Raw genomic sequence first — 14,246 nt, 5'->3', positions numbered from 1 at the left:
GTTCAATCCCCACCACGGGCGCCGTCTGTACGGAGTTTGTACGTTCTCCCCGTGACCTGCGTGGGTTTTCTCCGAGATCTTTCACACTCCCACACTCCAAAGACGTACAGGTTTGTAGGTTAATTGGCTTTGTGTAAATATGAAACTGTCCCTTGTCTGTGTAGGATAGTGTTAATGCGTGGGGATCGCAGGGCGGCGCGGACTCGGTGGGCCGAAGGGCCTGTTTCCGTGCTATAATATCTCTAAACTAATCTAAATCCCCATCCAAATAAAACCCTTATTCTATTTTACCGTCAGAAACAATTGTGCATTTTTGAGCTTTGTGTTCTTCCCCAGAAACACTAACAAACTAAAGAAAGACACCTTCCTCTGACGTCACCTACCCATTTTCTCCAGAGGTCCTGCCTTTACCGGCTTGTACTCGCTGGAATTTAGAAGATTGAGGGGGGATCTTATAGAAACTTACAAAATTCTTAAGGGGTTGGAGTGGCTAGATGCAGGAAGATTGTTCCCGATGTGGGGAAGTCCAGAACAAGGGGTCACAGTTTAAGGATAAGGAGGAAGTCTTTTAGGACCGAGATGAGATCATTTTTTTTCACACAGAGAGTGGTGAATCTGTGGAATTCTCTGCCACAGAAGGTAGTTGAGGCCAGTTCATTGGCTATATTTAAGAGGGAGTTAGATGTGGGCCTTGTGGCTAAAGGGATCAGGGGGTATGGAGAGAAGGCAGGTACGGGATACTGAGTTGGATGATCAGCCATGATCATATTGAATGGCGGTGCAGGCTCGAAGGGCCGAATGGCCTACTCCTGCACCTATTTTCTATGTTTCTATGACCCACTGAGTTATTCCAACACTGTGTTTAGTATAGTTTTGAAATACAGCTTGGAAACAGACCCTTCAGCCGTTCACACTAGTTGTGTTGTCCCGTTAATCCAGCACTTTGTGTCTTTTTGTTTGTAAACCAGCATCTGCAGTGCCTCTTGTCACTAAAGAAAGATACATGAAGACACAAGGAACTGCAGATGCTGGTTTACAAAATAAAAGACACAAAGTGTTGGAGTAACTCAACGGGTCAGGCAGCATCTGGCAGACTGTCGGTCTGAGGAAGGGTCCTGGCCTGAAATGTCACATAGACATAGACATAGAAAATAGGTGCAGGAGTAGGCCATTCGGCCCTTCGAGCCTGTACGCACCGCCATTCAATATGATCATGGCTGATCATCCAGCTCAGTAACCTGTACCTGCCTTCTCTCCATACCCCCTGATCCCTTTAGCCACAAGGGCCACATCTAACTCCCTCTTAACTATAGCCAATGAACTGGCCTCAACTACCTTCTGTGGCAGAGAATTCCACAGACTCACCACTCTCTGTGTGAAGAAATGTTTTCTCATCTCGGTCCTAAAAGACTTCCCCCTTATCCTTAAGCTGTGACCCCTGGTTCTGGAATTCTGAGTTACTCCAGCATTTTGTGCCTACCTACAGTTTAGTTTAGTTTAGATAAGAGATATAGCGTGGAAACAGACTCTTTGGTCCACCGAAACCGTGCCGATCCTCACTCACTAACACTAGGGACAATTTACTATGTTTACCAAGCCAATTAACTGACAAAACCTGTACGTCTTTGGAGTGTGGGAGGAAACCGGAGCAACTGGAGAAAACCCATAACAAACTCCGTTCAGACAAGCACCCATGGTCAGGATCGACCTCATATCTCTGGCGCTAGAAGGCAGCAACTTTACCGCCGAGCCACCTGCTGCTGAGTAGCTAAGTTTATTAATGTCACGTGTACCGAGGTACAGTGAAAGGCTTTTTTGAGACTTGCTATCCGGTCAGTGGAGAGACAATAAATGATTACAATCAATCTGCCCGCTACGTACAGTTTACAGGATAAAGGGAATAATGTTTAGTGCAAGATAAAAGTCCAATTAAAGGCAGTTTAATGTCTTGGAAGGAGCTGTAGTTGCTGTTTTAAACCGAAGAGAGACCCAAAAAAACTGGAGTAACTCAGCGGGTCAGACAGCCTCTCTGGAGAAAAGGAATGGGTGATGTTTCAGGGTCGAGACCCTTCTTCAGACTGAGAGTCAGGGGAATGGGAAATGAGAGATACAGACGGTGATAAACAGAGATAGAGAACATGTAAATGAAAGATATGCAAAAAAAAAGTAACGATGATAAGGGAAAAAGGCCATGGGCTAGGTGAAAACAGGTTACTGACAATGAGACTCAACAAGATGTCTTTGAAGTTAGCACAACAACTTGTGTGGGGGAGGGAGGGACATAGAGGGGACTTGAGGGGTTACTTGAAGTTAGAGAAATCTAGAGTCCTACCGCTGGGTTGTGAGCTACACAAGCGAAATATGAGAAGCTGTTCCTCCAATTTGCGTTTGGCCTCACTGTGACAATGGAGGAGGCCCAGGACAGAAAGGTCAGTGTGGGAATGGGATGGGGAATTAAAGTGTTTGGCAAGCGGGAGATCAGGTGGGTCCAGGCGGGCTGAGCAAAGGTGTTTGATGGTCTCCAAGGTCAACAGGAATCTAAAATCCCAGGGATCGATCAGGAGATTGATCCCGGGGATGGCGGGACTGTCATACGAGGACAGATTGAAAAGACTAGGCTTGTATTCACTGGAGTTTAGAAGGATGAGAGGGGGTCTTATAGAGACATATAAAATTATAAAAGGACTGGACAAGCTAGATGCAGGAAAAATGTTCCCAATGTTGGGCGAGTCCAGAACCAGGGGCCACAGTCTTAGAATAAAGGGGAGGCCATTTAAAACTGAGGTGAGAAGGAACTTTTTTACCCAGAGAGTTGTGAGCTTCCGGAATTCTCTGTCACAAAGGGCAGTGGAGGCCAAATCACTGGATGGATTTAAGAGAGAGTTTAAGATAGAGCTCTAGGGGGCTAGCGGAGTCAGGGGGTATGGGGAGAAGGCAGGCACGGGTTGCTGATTTTGGACGATCAGCCATGATCACAATGAATGGCGGTGCTGGCTCGAAGGGCTGAATGGCCTCCTCCTGCACACCTATTTTCTATGTTTCTATGTAAAATACTTTGCTCACTCTGTGGATTTGTTCACAAGCCAGTTCTCGTGTTGAGAGTGCAGCTTCTCCAGGTAATCCAGCTGGACACCCCTCTCTTCCTCTCTCCCCCTTTGTTGAAGTCGTTCCAAACATTTCTGCGGGGAATAATAAGAAAGGAGCAATTTACCAATGCTTCCTGAAGCGGTCATAACGTACCGATACGGCACCAAGATTTGAATGCATCAGTAAGTCCAGTCAAACCATTGCCTCTCACCTCTGGAGAGGCACGCAGATAGACGATTCCTTCCAGGGCAATCTGACCACCAAACTGATTGAGCAGAAACGTGTGCCAGTCCTGATAGATGGCCCATTCCGTCGCGTTCAAGCAACCTAAATCAAAAAGACTGGAAGCAAATATGTACCTGAAAAATAAACGGGTTAAAAAAAACCATAATAATAAAAGTTACTCGACAAATCACAAATTACTGGAGGAGAATAGACACAAAATGCTGGAGTAACCCAGCTTGTCCAGTCCCTTCATAATTTTATACGCCTCGTGCTATCCAATCAAAGAAAAGACTAGACATCATCTGCAGTGTACGGAGAAAGGGTAAAGGTTTACAACATTTAGTGCGAGATAAAGTCCAAATAAAGATCAAAGGAAAGGCAGACACAAAATGCTGGAGTAACTCAGCAGGTCAGGCAGCATCTCTGGAGAGAAGGAATGGGTGACGTTTCGGGTCGAGACCCTTCTTCAGATGCAACCCGAAACGTCACCCATTCCTTCGCTCCAGAGGTGCTGCCTGTCCCGCTGAGTTACTCCAGCATTTTGTGTCCATCTTCAGTGCAAACCAGCGTCTGCAGTTCCTTCCCACACGATTGCTAGAGGACCCGGGTGGCACGGTGGCACAGCGGTAGAGTTGTTGCCTCAGAGCGCCAGAGGCCCGGGTTCAATCCTGAACACGGGTGCTGTCTGTACGGAGTTTGTACGTTCTCCCTGTGACCACGTGGGCTTCCTCCAGGTTTTCCGGTTTCCTACCACACTCTAAAGGCGTACAGCTTTGCAGGTTAATTGGCTTTGAGTAAAAGTTGTAAATTGTCCCTAGTGTGCAGGATAATGCAAGTGTACAACGATCGCTGGTCGGCACAGACTCAGTGGGGGGCGAAGGGCCTGTTTCCGTGCTGTATCCCTAAGCTTAAACTAAACTAGCACTGAAACTAGCACCAAACTAAAGCTCTGTGGGTCAGGCAGCATCTGTCTGTCCACCTTCTTCCACAGGTGCTGCCTGACCCAATAGACAATAGACAATAGGTGCAGGAGTAGGCCATTCGGCCCTTCGAGCCAGCACCGCCATTCAATGTGATCATGGCTGATCATTCTCAATCAGTACCCCGTTCCTGCTTTCTCCCCCATACCCCCTGACTCCGCTATCATTAAGAGCTCTATCCAGCTCTCTCTTGAATGTATTCAGAGAATTGGCCTCCACTGCCCTCTGAGGCAGAGAATTCCACAGATTCACAACTCTCTGACTGAAAAAGTTTTTCCTCATCTCCGTTCTAAATGGCCTACCCCTTATTCTTAAACTGTGGCCCCTGGTTCTGGACTCCCCCAACATTGGGAACATGTTTCCTGCCTCTAACATGTCCAACCCCTTAATAATCTTATACGTTTCGATAAGATCCCCTCTCATCCTTCTGAGACTCGCTGAGTTCCTCCAGTACTGCTCCAGGTTTGCTCAAGATTCCAGCAACTGCAGCTCCCTGTGTCTCCAAGGATGCTCCAATATTAGAACAGCAACAGACATTTCAAGTACTTTGGAGGAGCTTCTGCAAATGTATTTTTTGGTACAAATACAAATGGTCACAGGTTGTGACTGTGAGGCTCCTCTAAAGCTCAATGCAATTATTCACTGATTGTGAAGGTTTTTTCAATGACGTGTTTTAAAAAAAAACTTTTTTTAGACTTTTTAAAGATACAGCACGGAAAAAGGCCATTCAGCCCACCGAGTCCATGCCGACCAGCGATCGCCCCCTGCACTAGTACTATTGGCCTCCACTGCCTTCTGAATTCTCTGCCTCAGAAGGCAGTGGAGGCCAATTCTCCGAATGCATTCAAGAGAGAGCTAGATAGAGCTCTTAAGGATAGCGGAGTCAGGAGGTCTGGGGAGAGGGCAGGAACGGGGTACTGATTGAGAATGATCAGCCATGATCACATTGAATGGTGGTGCTGGCTCGAAGGGCCGAATGGCCTCCTCCTGCACCTATTGTCTATTGTCTATTGTCTTACACCGTCGGGACCATTTCACAACTCACAGAAGCCAATTGACCTACAAACCTGCACGACTTTGGAGTGTGGGAGGAAACCGGAGATCCCGGAGAAATCTCACGCGGTCACGGGGAGAACGTACAAACTCCGTACTGACAGCACCCGCAGTCAGAATCGAACCCGGGTCACTGGCGCTGTGAGGCAGCAACTCTACCGTTGCGCCACCGTGCCGCCCTTATTAAACGAGGCAAGAAAATCAGGATCAAAATTGGTTTAGTTTAGTGTAGAGATACAGCGCGGAAACAGGCCCTTCGGCCCACCGGGTCCACGCCGACCAGTGATCCCCGCACATTAACACTATCCTACACACACTAGGGAAGATTTTTACATTTACCAAGCCATTTAACCTACATACCTGTACGTCTTTGGAGTGCGGGAGGAAACCGAAGATCTCGGAGTAAAACCCACGCAGGTCACGGGGAGAACGTACAAACTCCGTACAGACGGCGCCCGTAGTCGGGATCGAGGGAGTCCGCATCACAGAGGATCTGATGTGGGCAACGCACATTGCCGCACTGGTGGGTAAGGCAAAGCAGCGCCTTTACCACCTTAGACAGCTGAGGAAATTCAGAGTGTCTCTGAGGATCTTTCATTGCTTCTACTCTGGGGCTGTAGAGAGCATCCTGTCCGGCAACATTACAGTCTGGTTCGGGAACAGCTCTGCCCAGGACAGGATGGCCCTGCAGAGAGTAGTGCATTCGGCAGAACGCACCATGGGAACTACACTCGTCCCCCTGCAGGACCTATACATCAGGAGGTGCAGATCCAGAACAAGTAAGGATTATGAGGGACCCCTGCCACCCCAGTAACGGACTGTTCCAGCTGCTACGGTCAGGCAAACGCCTCCGCTGTCACGCTGTGAAAACGGAGAGGATGAGACGGAGTTTCTTCCCACAGGCCATCAGGATTGTTAACTTTTATAACTCCAGAGACAAAATTTTTGTCTTCTCTATATTAACTTTATTTATATGCTGTAACTGTAATTCTTTTTTTGTGCACAATCCGCAGGCGTAGCCACTTTCATTTCACTGCACATCGTGTATGTGCACGTGACAAATAAACTTGACTTGACTTGAACCCGGGTCTCCGGCGCTGCATTCGCTGTAAGGCAGCAATTCTACCGCTGTGCCACCGCAGTTGTGATTTACATTCCATCTTCTACCCTGGCGAATGCAGGAGGCATCAGCCACCAAGGCGGGACCTTACCTGTCACTATAGACTGATCGCTCGAATATCTGCACGGGCTCGTCAGCCTCCAGCAGCTTGGGTGACAGGGGAGCCAGGTGGGCCTTGATGCGGCTCATGCAGGAGTGAGACTGGAAGGTGTAGGACCAGCGGCGAGGATCCTCGTACAGCATCTGAAGCAGGTTGGCCATGCTCTGCTGTGTGGCCGGGTCCTGTGGGATAAGGAGCCGTGGTTATTATAGACAATAGACAACAGACAAAAGGTGCAGGAGGAGGCCATTCGGCCCTTCGACCCTGGTTCTGGACTCCCCCAACATTGGGAACATTTTTCCTGCATCTAGCTTGTCCAGTCCTTTTATCATTTTATACGTCTCGATAAGATTCCCTTCACATGTCACAGTGAAATTCTTTGTTTTGCGTTCCACACACAAAGTATGCAAAGAATTGGGCGCCATCAATCGGACGGATCGGCCATGATTAAATAGGTGTGACTCATCCTTGATTATGCTGCTGGCCTTGCCGAGGAAGTGTGGGGTATAAGTGGAGTCAATGGAAGGGAGGTTGGTTTGTGTGATGGTCTGGGCTATGTCCACAATTTGCTGCAATTTAGACAATAGACAATAGGTGCAGGAGGAGGCCATTCAGCCCTTCGAGCCAGCACCGCCATTCAATGTGATCATGGCTGATCATTCTCAATCAGTACCCCGTTCCTGCCTTCTCCCCCATACCCCCCTGACTCCGCTATCCTTAAGAGCTCTATCCAGCTCTCTCTTGAATGCATTCAGAGAATTGGCCTCCACTGCCTTCTGAGGCAGAGAATTCCACAGATTCACAACTCTCTGACTGAAAAAGTTTTTCCTCATCTCAGTTCTAAGTGGCCTGCCCCTTATTCTTAAACTGTGGCCCCTGGTTCTGGACTCCCCCAACATTGGGAACATGTTTCCTGCCTCTAACGTGTCCAACCCCTTAATAATCTTATACGTCTCGATAAGATCTCCTCTCATCCTTCTAAATTCCAGTGTATACAAGTCTAGTCGCTCCAGTCTTTCAACATATGACAGTCCCGCCATTCCGGGAATTAACCTAGTAAACCTACGCTGCATGCCCTCAATAGCAACAATATCCTTCCTCAAATTTGGAGACCAGAACTGCACATTGAAGTGGATCTACTGCACCCGTGGGGACTTGTTGCTCAGCTCGACAACTGCAGGCACGCAGCCTCTCCAGTGAAAGGCCGCCGACACTTTCTTAAGTTTAGAGATACACAGCGCGGAAACGGGCCCTTCGGCCCACTGAACCCGCGCCGACCAACGATGCCCGCACACTAATACTATCCCACACGCACCAGGGATAATTTGCATTTATACCAAGCCAACGTGCAACTCCGTACAGACAGAACCCATAGGCAGGATCGAACCCGGGTCTCTTGCGCTGTGACCCCCCCCCCCCCCACAACCCTTCCCCCCCAACACTCCCCCCCCAACACTCCCCCCCCAACACTCCTCCCCCCAACACTCCCCCCCCAACACTCCCCCCACAATCCAGCTTCTCCTGCTCCTAGTACAACCATTGGCACAGTGGCATAGCGGTAGAGTTTCTGCCTTGCAGCGCCAGAGACCTGGGTTCGATCCTGACTACGGGCGCTGTCTGTGCGGAGTTTGCACGTTCTCCCCATGACCTGCGTGGGTTTTCTCTGGGATCCCCGGTTTCCTCCCACACCACAAACACGTACAGGTTTGTAGGCTGATTAGCTCCGTATAATTGTAAATTGTCCCTAATGTGTGTCGGATGTCGTTAATGTGCGGGAAATGCTGGTCGACACGGACTCGGTGGGCCGAAGGGCCTGGTTCTGCACTGTATCTCCAAAACTAAAGAAATACAATCCCCAATTCTCAGGTCAATGCTTGTAACCGAAATGGCTCACCCCTGACTTCAGGTCTGCCCAGCACCCTCTCAAGGTCCCTCAAACGCTTAGATTTTGACCAATGCGCCCCGTGACATTTCTGTTATCAGGTCATAAGTGATAGGAGCAGAATTAGGCCATTCGGCCCAACAAGGCTACTCCGCCATTCAATCATGGCTGACCTATCTCTCCCTCCTAACCCCATTCTCCTGCCTTCTCCCCATAACCCCTGATACCTGCACTAATCAAAAATCTATTGAAATCTGCCTTAAAGATATCCACTGGCTTGGCCCCTGCAGCCTTCTATGGCAAAGAATTCCACACCCTCTGTCTAAAGAAGTTTCTCTTTGGCAAAGAATTCCACAGATTCACCACCCTCTGACTAAAGAAGTTTCTCCTCATCTCCTTCCTAAAAGAACGTCCTTTAATCCCGAGGCTGTGACCTCTAGTCCTAGACTCTCCCACGAGTTGAAGCATTGACTTTGATCAGACCCACCTTGCCGCTGCTCGTGGGGATAAAGCACCATTCGGCGATGGGTTCCGGAACCACCTCCCACTGACTGCCGCTCGGCTTCTGTAACAGCTTGGCAAAGGTGGATTTCCCAACTGCTAGATTGAGGCAGAAAACAGGATTCAAGTTTTTAAAGTCGCGCTCAAAATCACCTTAAGATTGACACGAAAAGCTGGAGTAGCTCAACAGTGGGTCAGGCAGCATCTCTGGAGAAAAGGAATGGGTGACAAGGAACCGGGTCATACAGTGTGGAAACAGGCCCTTCGGCCCAACTTGCCCGCACCGGCCAACATGTCCCGGCTACACCGGTCCCACCTGCCTCTGTTTGGGGTCGAGACCCTTCTTCAGACCGAGTCTGGAGAACCCATGCCAACCAACGATGCCCGCACACTAATACTATCCCACACGCACCAGGGACAATTTGCGTTCATACCAAGTTTAGAGATACACTAAGTGTGAGGGGAGAGGGAAACGAGAGATAGAGGCGGTGATATAGAGAGATATGGAACAAATGGAACAAATTAATGAAAGATACCTTTCTCCACACCAGCCAAGCAAGGTCGAACAACTTATTTAAGCTGAGTTTGTAGTTCCATATTGGGGGAAAGCACGCAAGACTTCCTCCAATCTCGACCCCAAACGTCACCCATTCCTTCTCTCCAGAGATGCTGCCCGTCCCGCTGAGTTACTCCAGCACTTTGTGTCTATCTTCGGTTGAAACCAGCACCTGCAGTTCCATCCTACAAACTGCCGTGATTGACACTAAGGACAAATCACTGGCTGTACAGTTGCACGTGTTACTATTTTGTTACCGTATATTCTCAATTTGTAACGAATCAGACTGAACAAACCGTGGAGTTTGAAGGACGATTAAACTCAGAGCGGGCCGATACAAAATGATAACAAAAATCGAAACATAAACACAGAGTGCTGGGAGATGTTTGAGGATGCCGCCAGAACCACAGGGCCTGAGCTATTTGTAGAGAGGGTGGGAAGGATAGGAACTTTACTCCTTGGACCAAGGCGTGAAGGAAAAAAAAATGCAGACGCTGGTTAAAATCGAAGGCAGACCACAAAAAGCTGGAGCAACTCAGGAGGTCAGGCAGCATCTTGGGAGAGAAGGAATGGGTGACGTTTTGGGTCGAGACCCTTCTTCAGACTGATCAACGTATGATCAGACAAAGGTGTGACCTTATAGAGGTGTATAAAAACCTGAAGGAAGTAAATTAAAGCAGACCAAAGCCAAATGACCTACAAACCTGTCGGTCTTTGGAGTGTGGGAGGAAACTGGAGCACCCGGAGAAAACCCACGCCGGTCACGGGGAGAACGTACAAACTCTCCCCATAACCCGACACCCATACTAATCAAGAACCAGTAAAATTCTCCGCCTTAAAAATATCCATTGACTTGGTCTCCACTGCCTTCTTTGGCAATGAATTCCACAGATTCAATAGACAATAGATGCAGGAGGGGGCCATTCGGCCCTTCGAGCCAGCACCGCCATTCAAAGTGATCATGGCTGATCATTCTCAATCAGTACCCCGTTCCTGCCTTCTCCCCATACCCCCTGACTCCGCTATCCTTAAGAGCTCTATCTAGCTCTCTCTTGAATGCATTCAGAGAATTGGCCTCCACTGCCTTCTGAGGCAGAGAATTCCACAGATTTACAACTCTCTGACTGAAAAAGTTTTTCCTCATCTCCGTTCTAAATGGCCTACCCCATATTCTTAAACTGTGGCCCCTGGTTCTGGACTGCCCCAACATTGGGAACGTGTTTCCTGCCTCTAACATGTCCAACCCCTTAATATCTTATGTTTCGATAAGATCCCCTCTCATCCTTCTAAATTCCAGCGTATACAAGCCTAGTCGATCCAGTCTTTCAACATATGACAGTCCCGCCATTCCAGGAATTAACCTAGTAAACCTACGCTGCATGCCCTCAATAGCAAGAATATCCTTCCTCAAATTTGGAGACCAAAACTGCACAGTACTCCAGGTGCGGTCTCACTAGGGCCCTGTACAAATGCAGAAGGACCTCTTTGCTCCTATACTCAACTCCTCTTGTTATGAAGGCCAACATTCCATTGGCTTTTTTCACTGCCTGCTGTACCTGCATGCTTCCTTTCAGTGACTGATGCACTAGGACACCAAGATCTCGTTGTATGTCCCCTTTTCCTAACTTGACACCATTCAAATAATAATCTGCCTTCCTATTCTTACCTCCAAAGTGGATAACCTCACACTTATCCACATTAAACTGCATCTGCCATGCATTCGCACAACCTATCCAAGTCACCCTACAACCTCATAGCATCTTCCTCACAGTTCACACTACCACCCAGCTTTGTATCATCTGCAAATTTGCTGATGGTACTTTTAATCCCTTCATCCAAGTCATTAATGTATATTGTAAATAGCTGCGGTCCCAGCACCGAGCCTTGCGGTACCCCACTAGTCACCGCCTGCCATTCTGAAAGGGACCCATTTATCCCCACTCTTTGCTTTCTTTTTTTTTTTATATATATATTTTTTGAAAAGCATATGTACAAATAGAAATAAAAAAAACACATTTGTTACAAAGTTCTTACATAGCTTCAATTTTTAAATTTTTGGAGAAAGTAAAAAAATTTAAAAAAACTATAAACTTGGGGAGAGAGAATAAGAGGGTTAAAAAAAGGATCTAACAATAAAAATTAAAGGGAGTAGATCCGGGAGACAATAACCACAGTTGTACATCCAACCCCTAACTCAAGTTTCAACTTTTAATTTAATTTTTTTATTTTAGTCCTGTGCCAAACCCATTTACTTTTCTAAAAATTCAATAAATGGAGACCATATTTTTAAAAATAACTCAGGTTTGTCGATTAAGGCAAACCTTATTTTTTCCAAATGCAGGGTCTCTGTCATTTCCGTAGTCCACATTTTAATTGTGGGGGTTATTGGTTTTTTCCAAAATTTAAGTATTAATTTTTTCGCAGTTATTAGACTCTTTGCTTTCTGTCTGCCAACCAATTTTCTATCCATGTCGAAGGTATTTATTCACAAAATGCTGGAGTAACTCAGCAGGTCAGGCAGCATCTCAGGAGGGAAGGAATGGGTGACGTTTCGGGTCGAGACCCTTCTTCAGACTGATATACATATCAGTACCCTACCCCCAATACCATGTGCTCTAATTTTGCCCACTAATCTCCTACGGAATTCACAAATCCTGAGCTCTAAGAATCTGCTCATGAAATTATCCACATTAAACAGCATCTGTGTACACAGATACACATCATGGAAACAGGCCTCTGGGACCAACCACCTTATTACTCCTCGAAGGTATTTATTCACAAAATGCTGGAGTAACTCAGCAGGTCAGGCAGCATCTCAGGATTTCCGATTTGTACCAGCATCTGCAGTTATTTTCTTATACTACTTAATTACCCCTGGCAATCACGTTGCAATTCTGCCCAGGCTGTGGAAGGAAGGAAATTAATGCAGAACGTAACTTATTTCCAACGCGCATTTCTCAAGGTGTGTGTCTTATTTGTGCCTGAAACCTCCCCACACACACACAACACACACACAAACACCCCAACACACACACACACACAAAACACACACGCACACAACACACGCACACAACACACACACACACAAACACACACACCACGCACACACACACACACCACACACACGCACACACAAACACCCCAACACACAACACACACACACACACACACACAAAACACACACACGCACACAACACACACACACACAAACACACACACCACGCACACACACCACGCACACACACACACACCACACAACACACACACGCACACAACCACAACACACACACACAAACACCCCAACACACACACACACACACAAAACACAGACGCACACAACACACAAACACGCACACACACACCACACACACGCACACAACACACACACACACACCACACACACGCACACAACACACACACACACACCACACACACGCACACAACACACACACACACACCACACACACGCACACAACACACACACAACACACACCTTCCCATTCATGGTCGCTCTCGTTAGTTATCGCTGCCGCTTGCCCGTGTTTGTTTGTTTGTTTGTTTGTTTGTTTGTACCGATATTTCCTTCCACGGAGATCCTGGTGACCTTCGGTCTGTGGGCGTCGGGCCCGGGCCTGGGCCTGGACCTCTTGGCTTCAGTGCCCATCATGGTGGTGGTGGTGGTGGTGGTGGTGGGTGTCTCGGTGTGGCGGCGCCGGCCTGGGACAGCAGCTGCTGGAGGGGAGCGGGACACCAGCGCCCCGGTACAAAGGGAGCGGCACAGGGACAGGGACAGACCACGCCAGCTACAGCCACGGGGCACAGTCACTGGGACAGGGGGCAGACACAGACACAGACACAGGCGAGCGGGCAGGGCTAAGGCCATGGGGGATTAGAGACTGTGCATGGCGCTCCGTCTCCCTATCTCTCTCTCTCTCTCTCTCTCTCCTCCCTCTCCCTCTCTCTCCCTTTCTCCCCCTCTCTTTCTCTCTCCTCCCTCTCCCTCTCTCTCTCTCCCTCTCACTCTCTTTTTCTCATCTATCTATCTATCTATCTATCTATCTATCTATCTATCTATCTATCTATCTATCTATCTACTCTCTCTCTCTCTCTCTCTCTCTCTCTATATATATATATATATATATATATATATATATCCCCCTCTCTCTCTCTCCCCCTTTCTCCCTCTCCCTCCCTCCCTCCTCTCTCTCTCTCTCTCTCTCTCTCTCTCTCTCTCTCTCTCTCTCTCTCTATATATATATATATATTATGTATATCCCCCTCTCTCTCTCTCCCCCTTTCTCCCTCTCCCTCCCTCCCTTCTCTCTCTCTCTCTCTCTCTCTCTCTCTCTCTCTCTCTCTCTATATATATATATATCCCCCTCTCTCTCCCCCTTTCTCTCTCTCCCTCTCTCTCCCTCCCTTCTCTCTCTGTCTCTCTCTCTCTCTCTGGCCCACTGCCCTATAGCACCGACGTGGTTCTTTCCAGCGAACCAGTTCCGGGTTGATTGCGTTCACATTCATGCAGCGACTCCATCATTTAAAGGTCCATTGCCCCCCCCCCCCCCCCCTCCCCCTTCCATCACTGAGAGTCAGGGCGAAGGGAACCGAGATACAGACACAGACGATGATGCACAACACAACACACGAACGAAAGATGTGCAAACACAATTAACGATGGCAAATGATGTGTAGGAAAGAACTGCAGATGCTGGTTTAAATCGAAGGTAGACACAAAGTGCTGG

At 48.0% G+C, this 14,246-nt stretch overlaps 1 protein-coding gene across 1 annotated transcript in view; it reads right to left on the bottom strand.

The window, feature by feature from the left end:
- LOC144610361 (deoxycytidine kinase 2-like) overlaps positions 1-13,633 on the bottom strand; it is a 17,845-nt gene extending 4,212 nt beyond the window's left edge. Inside the window, exons 1-5 of the mRNA XM_078428985.1 lie at positions 13,078-13,633; positions 8,935-9,047; positions 6,557-6,747; positions 3,299-3,446; positions 3,064-3,179 (exon numbers count right to left, since the gene is read on the bottom strand). Of these exons, the coding sequence (XP_078285111.1) occupies positions 3,064-3,179; positions 3,299-3,446; positions 6,557-6,747; positions 8,935-9,047; positions 13,078-13,387 (878 nt within the window). The 5' untranslated portion in view covers positions 13,388-13,633. The remainder of the gene's footprint in view (positions 1-3,063; positions 3,180-3,298; positions 3,447-6,556; positions 6,748-8,934; positions 9,048-13,077) is intronic.
- Between the last annotated feature and the right edge of the window lie 613 nt (positions 13,634-14,246).

This window comes from Rhinoraja longicauda, chromosome 36, assembly GCF_053455715.1.
Source record: "Rhinoraja longicauda isolate Sanriku21f chromosome 36, sRhiLon1.1, whole genome shotgun sequence".
Taxonomy (NCBI): Eukaryota; Metazoa; Chordata; class Chondrichthyes; order Rajiformes; family Arhynchobatidae; genus Rhinoraja; species Rhinoraja longicauda.
Note: the sequence above shows the minus strand (reverse complement) of the source record. Positions and strands in the feature narration are given on the sequence as shown.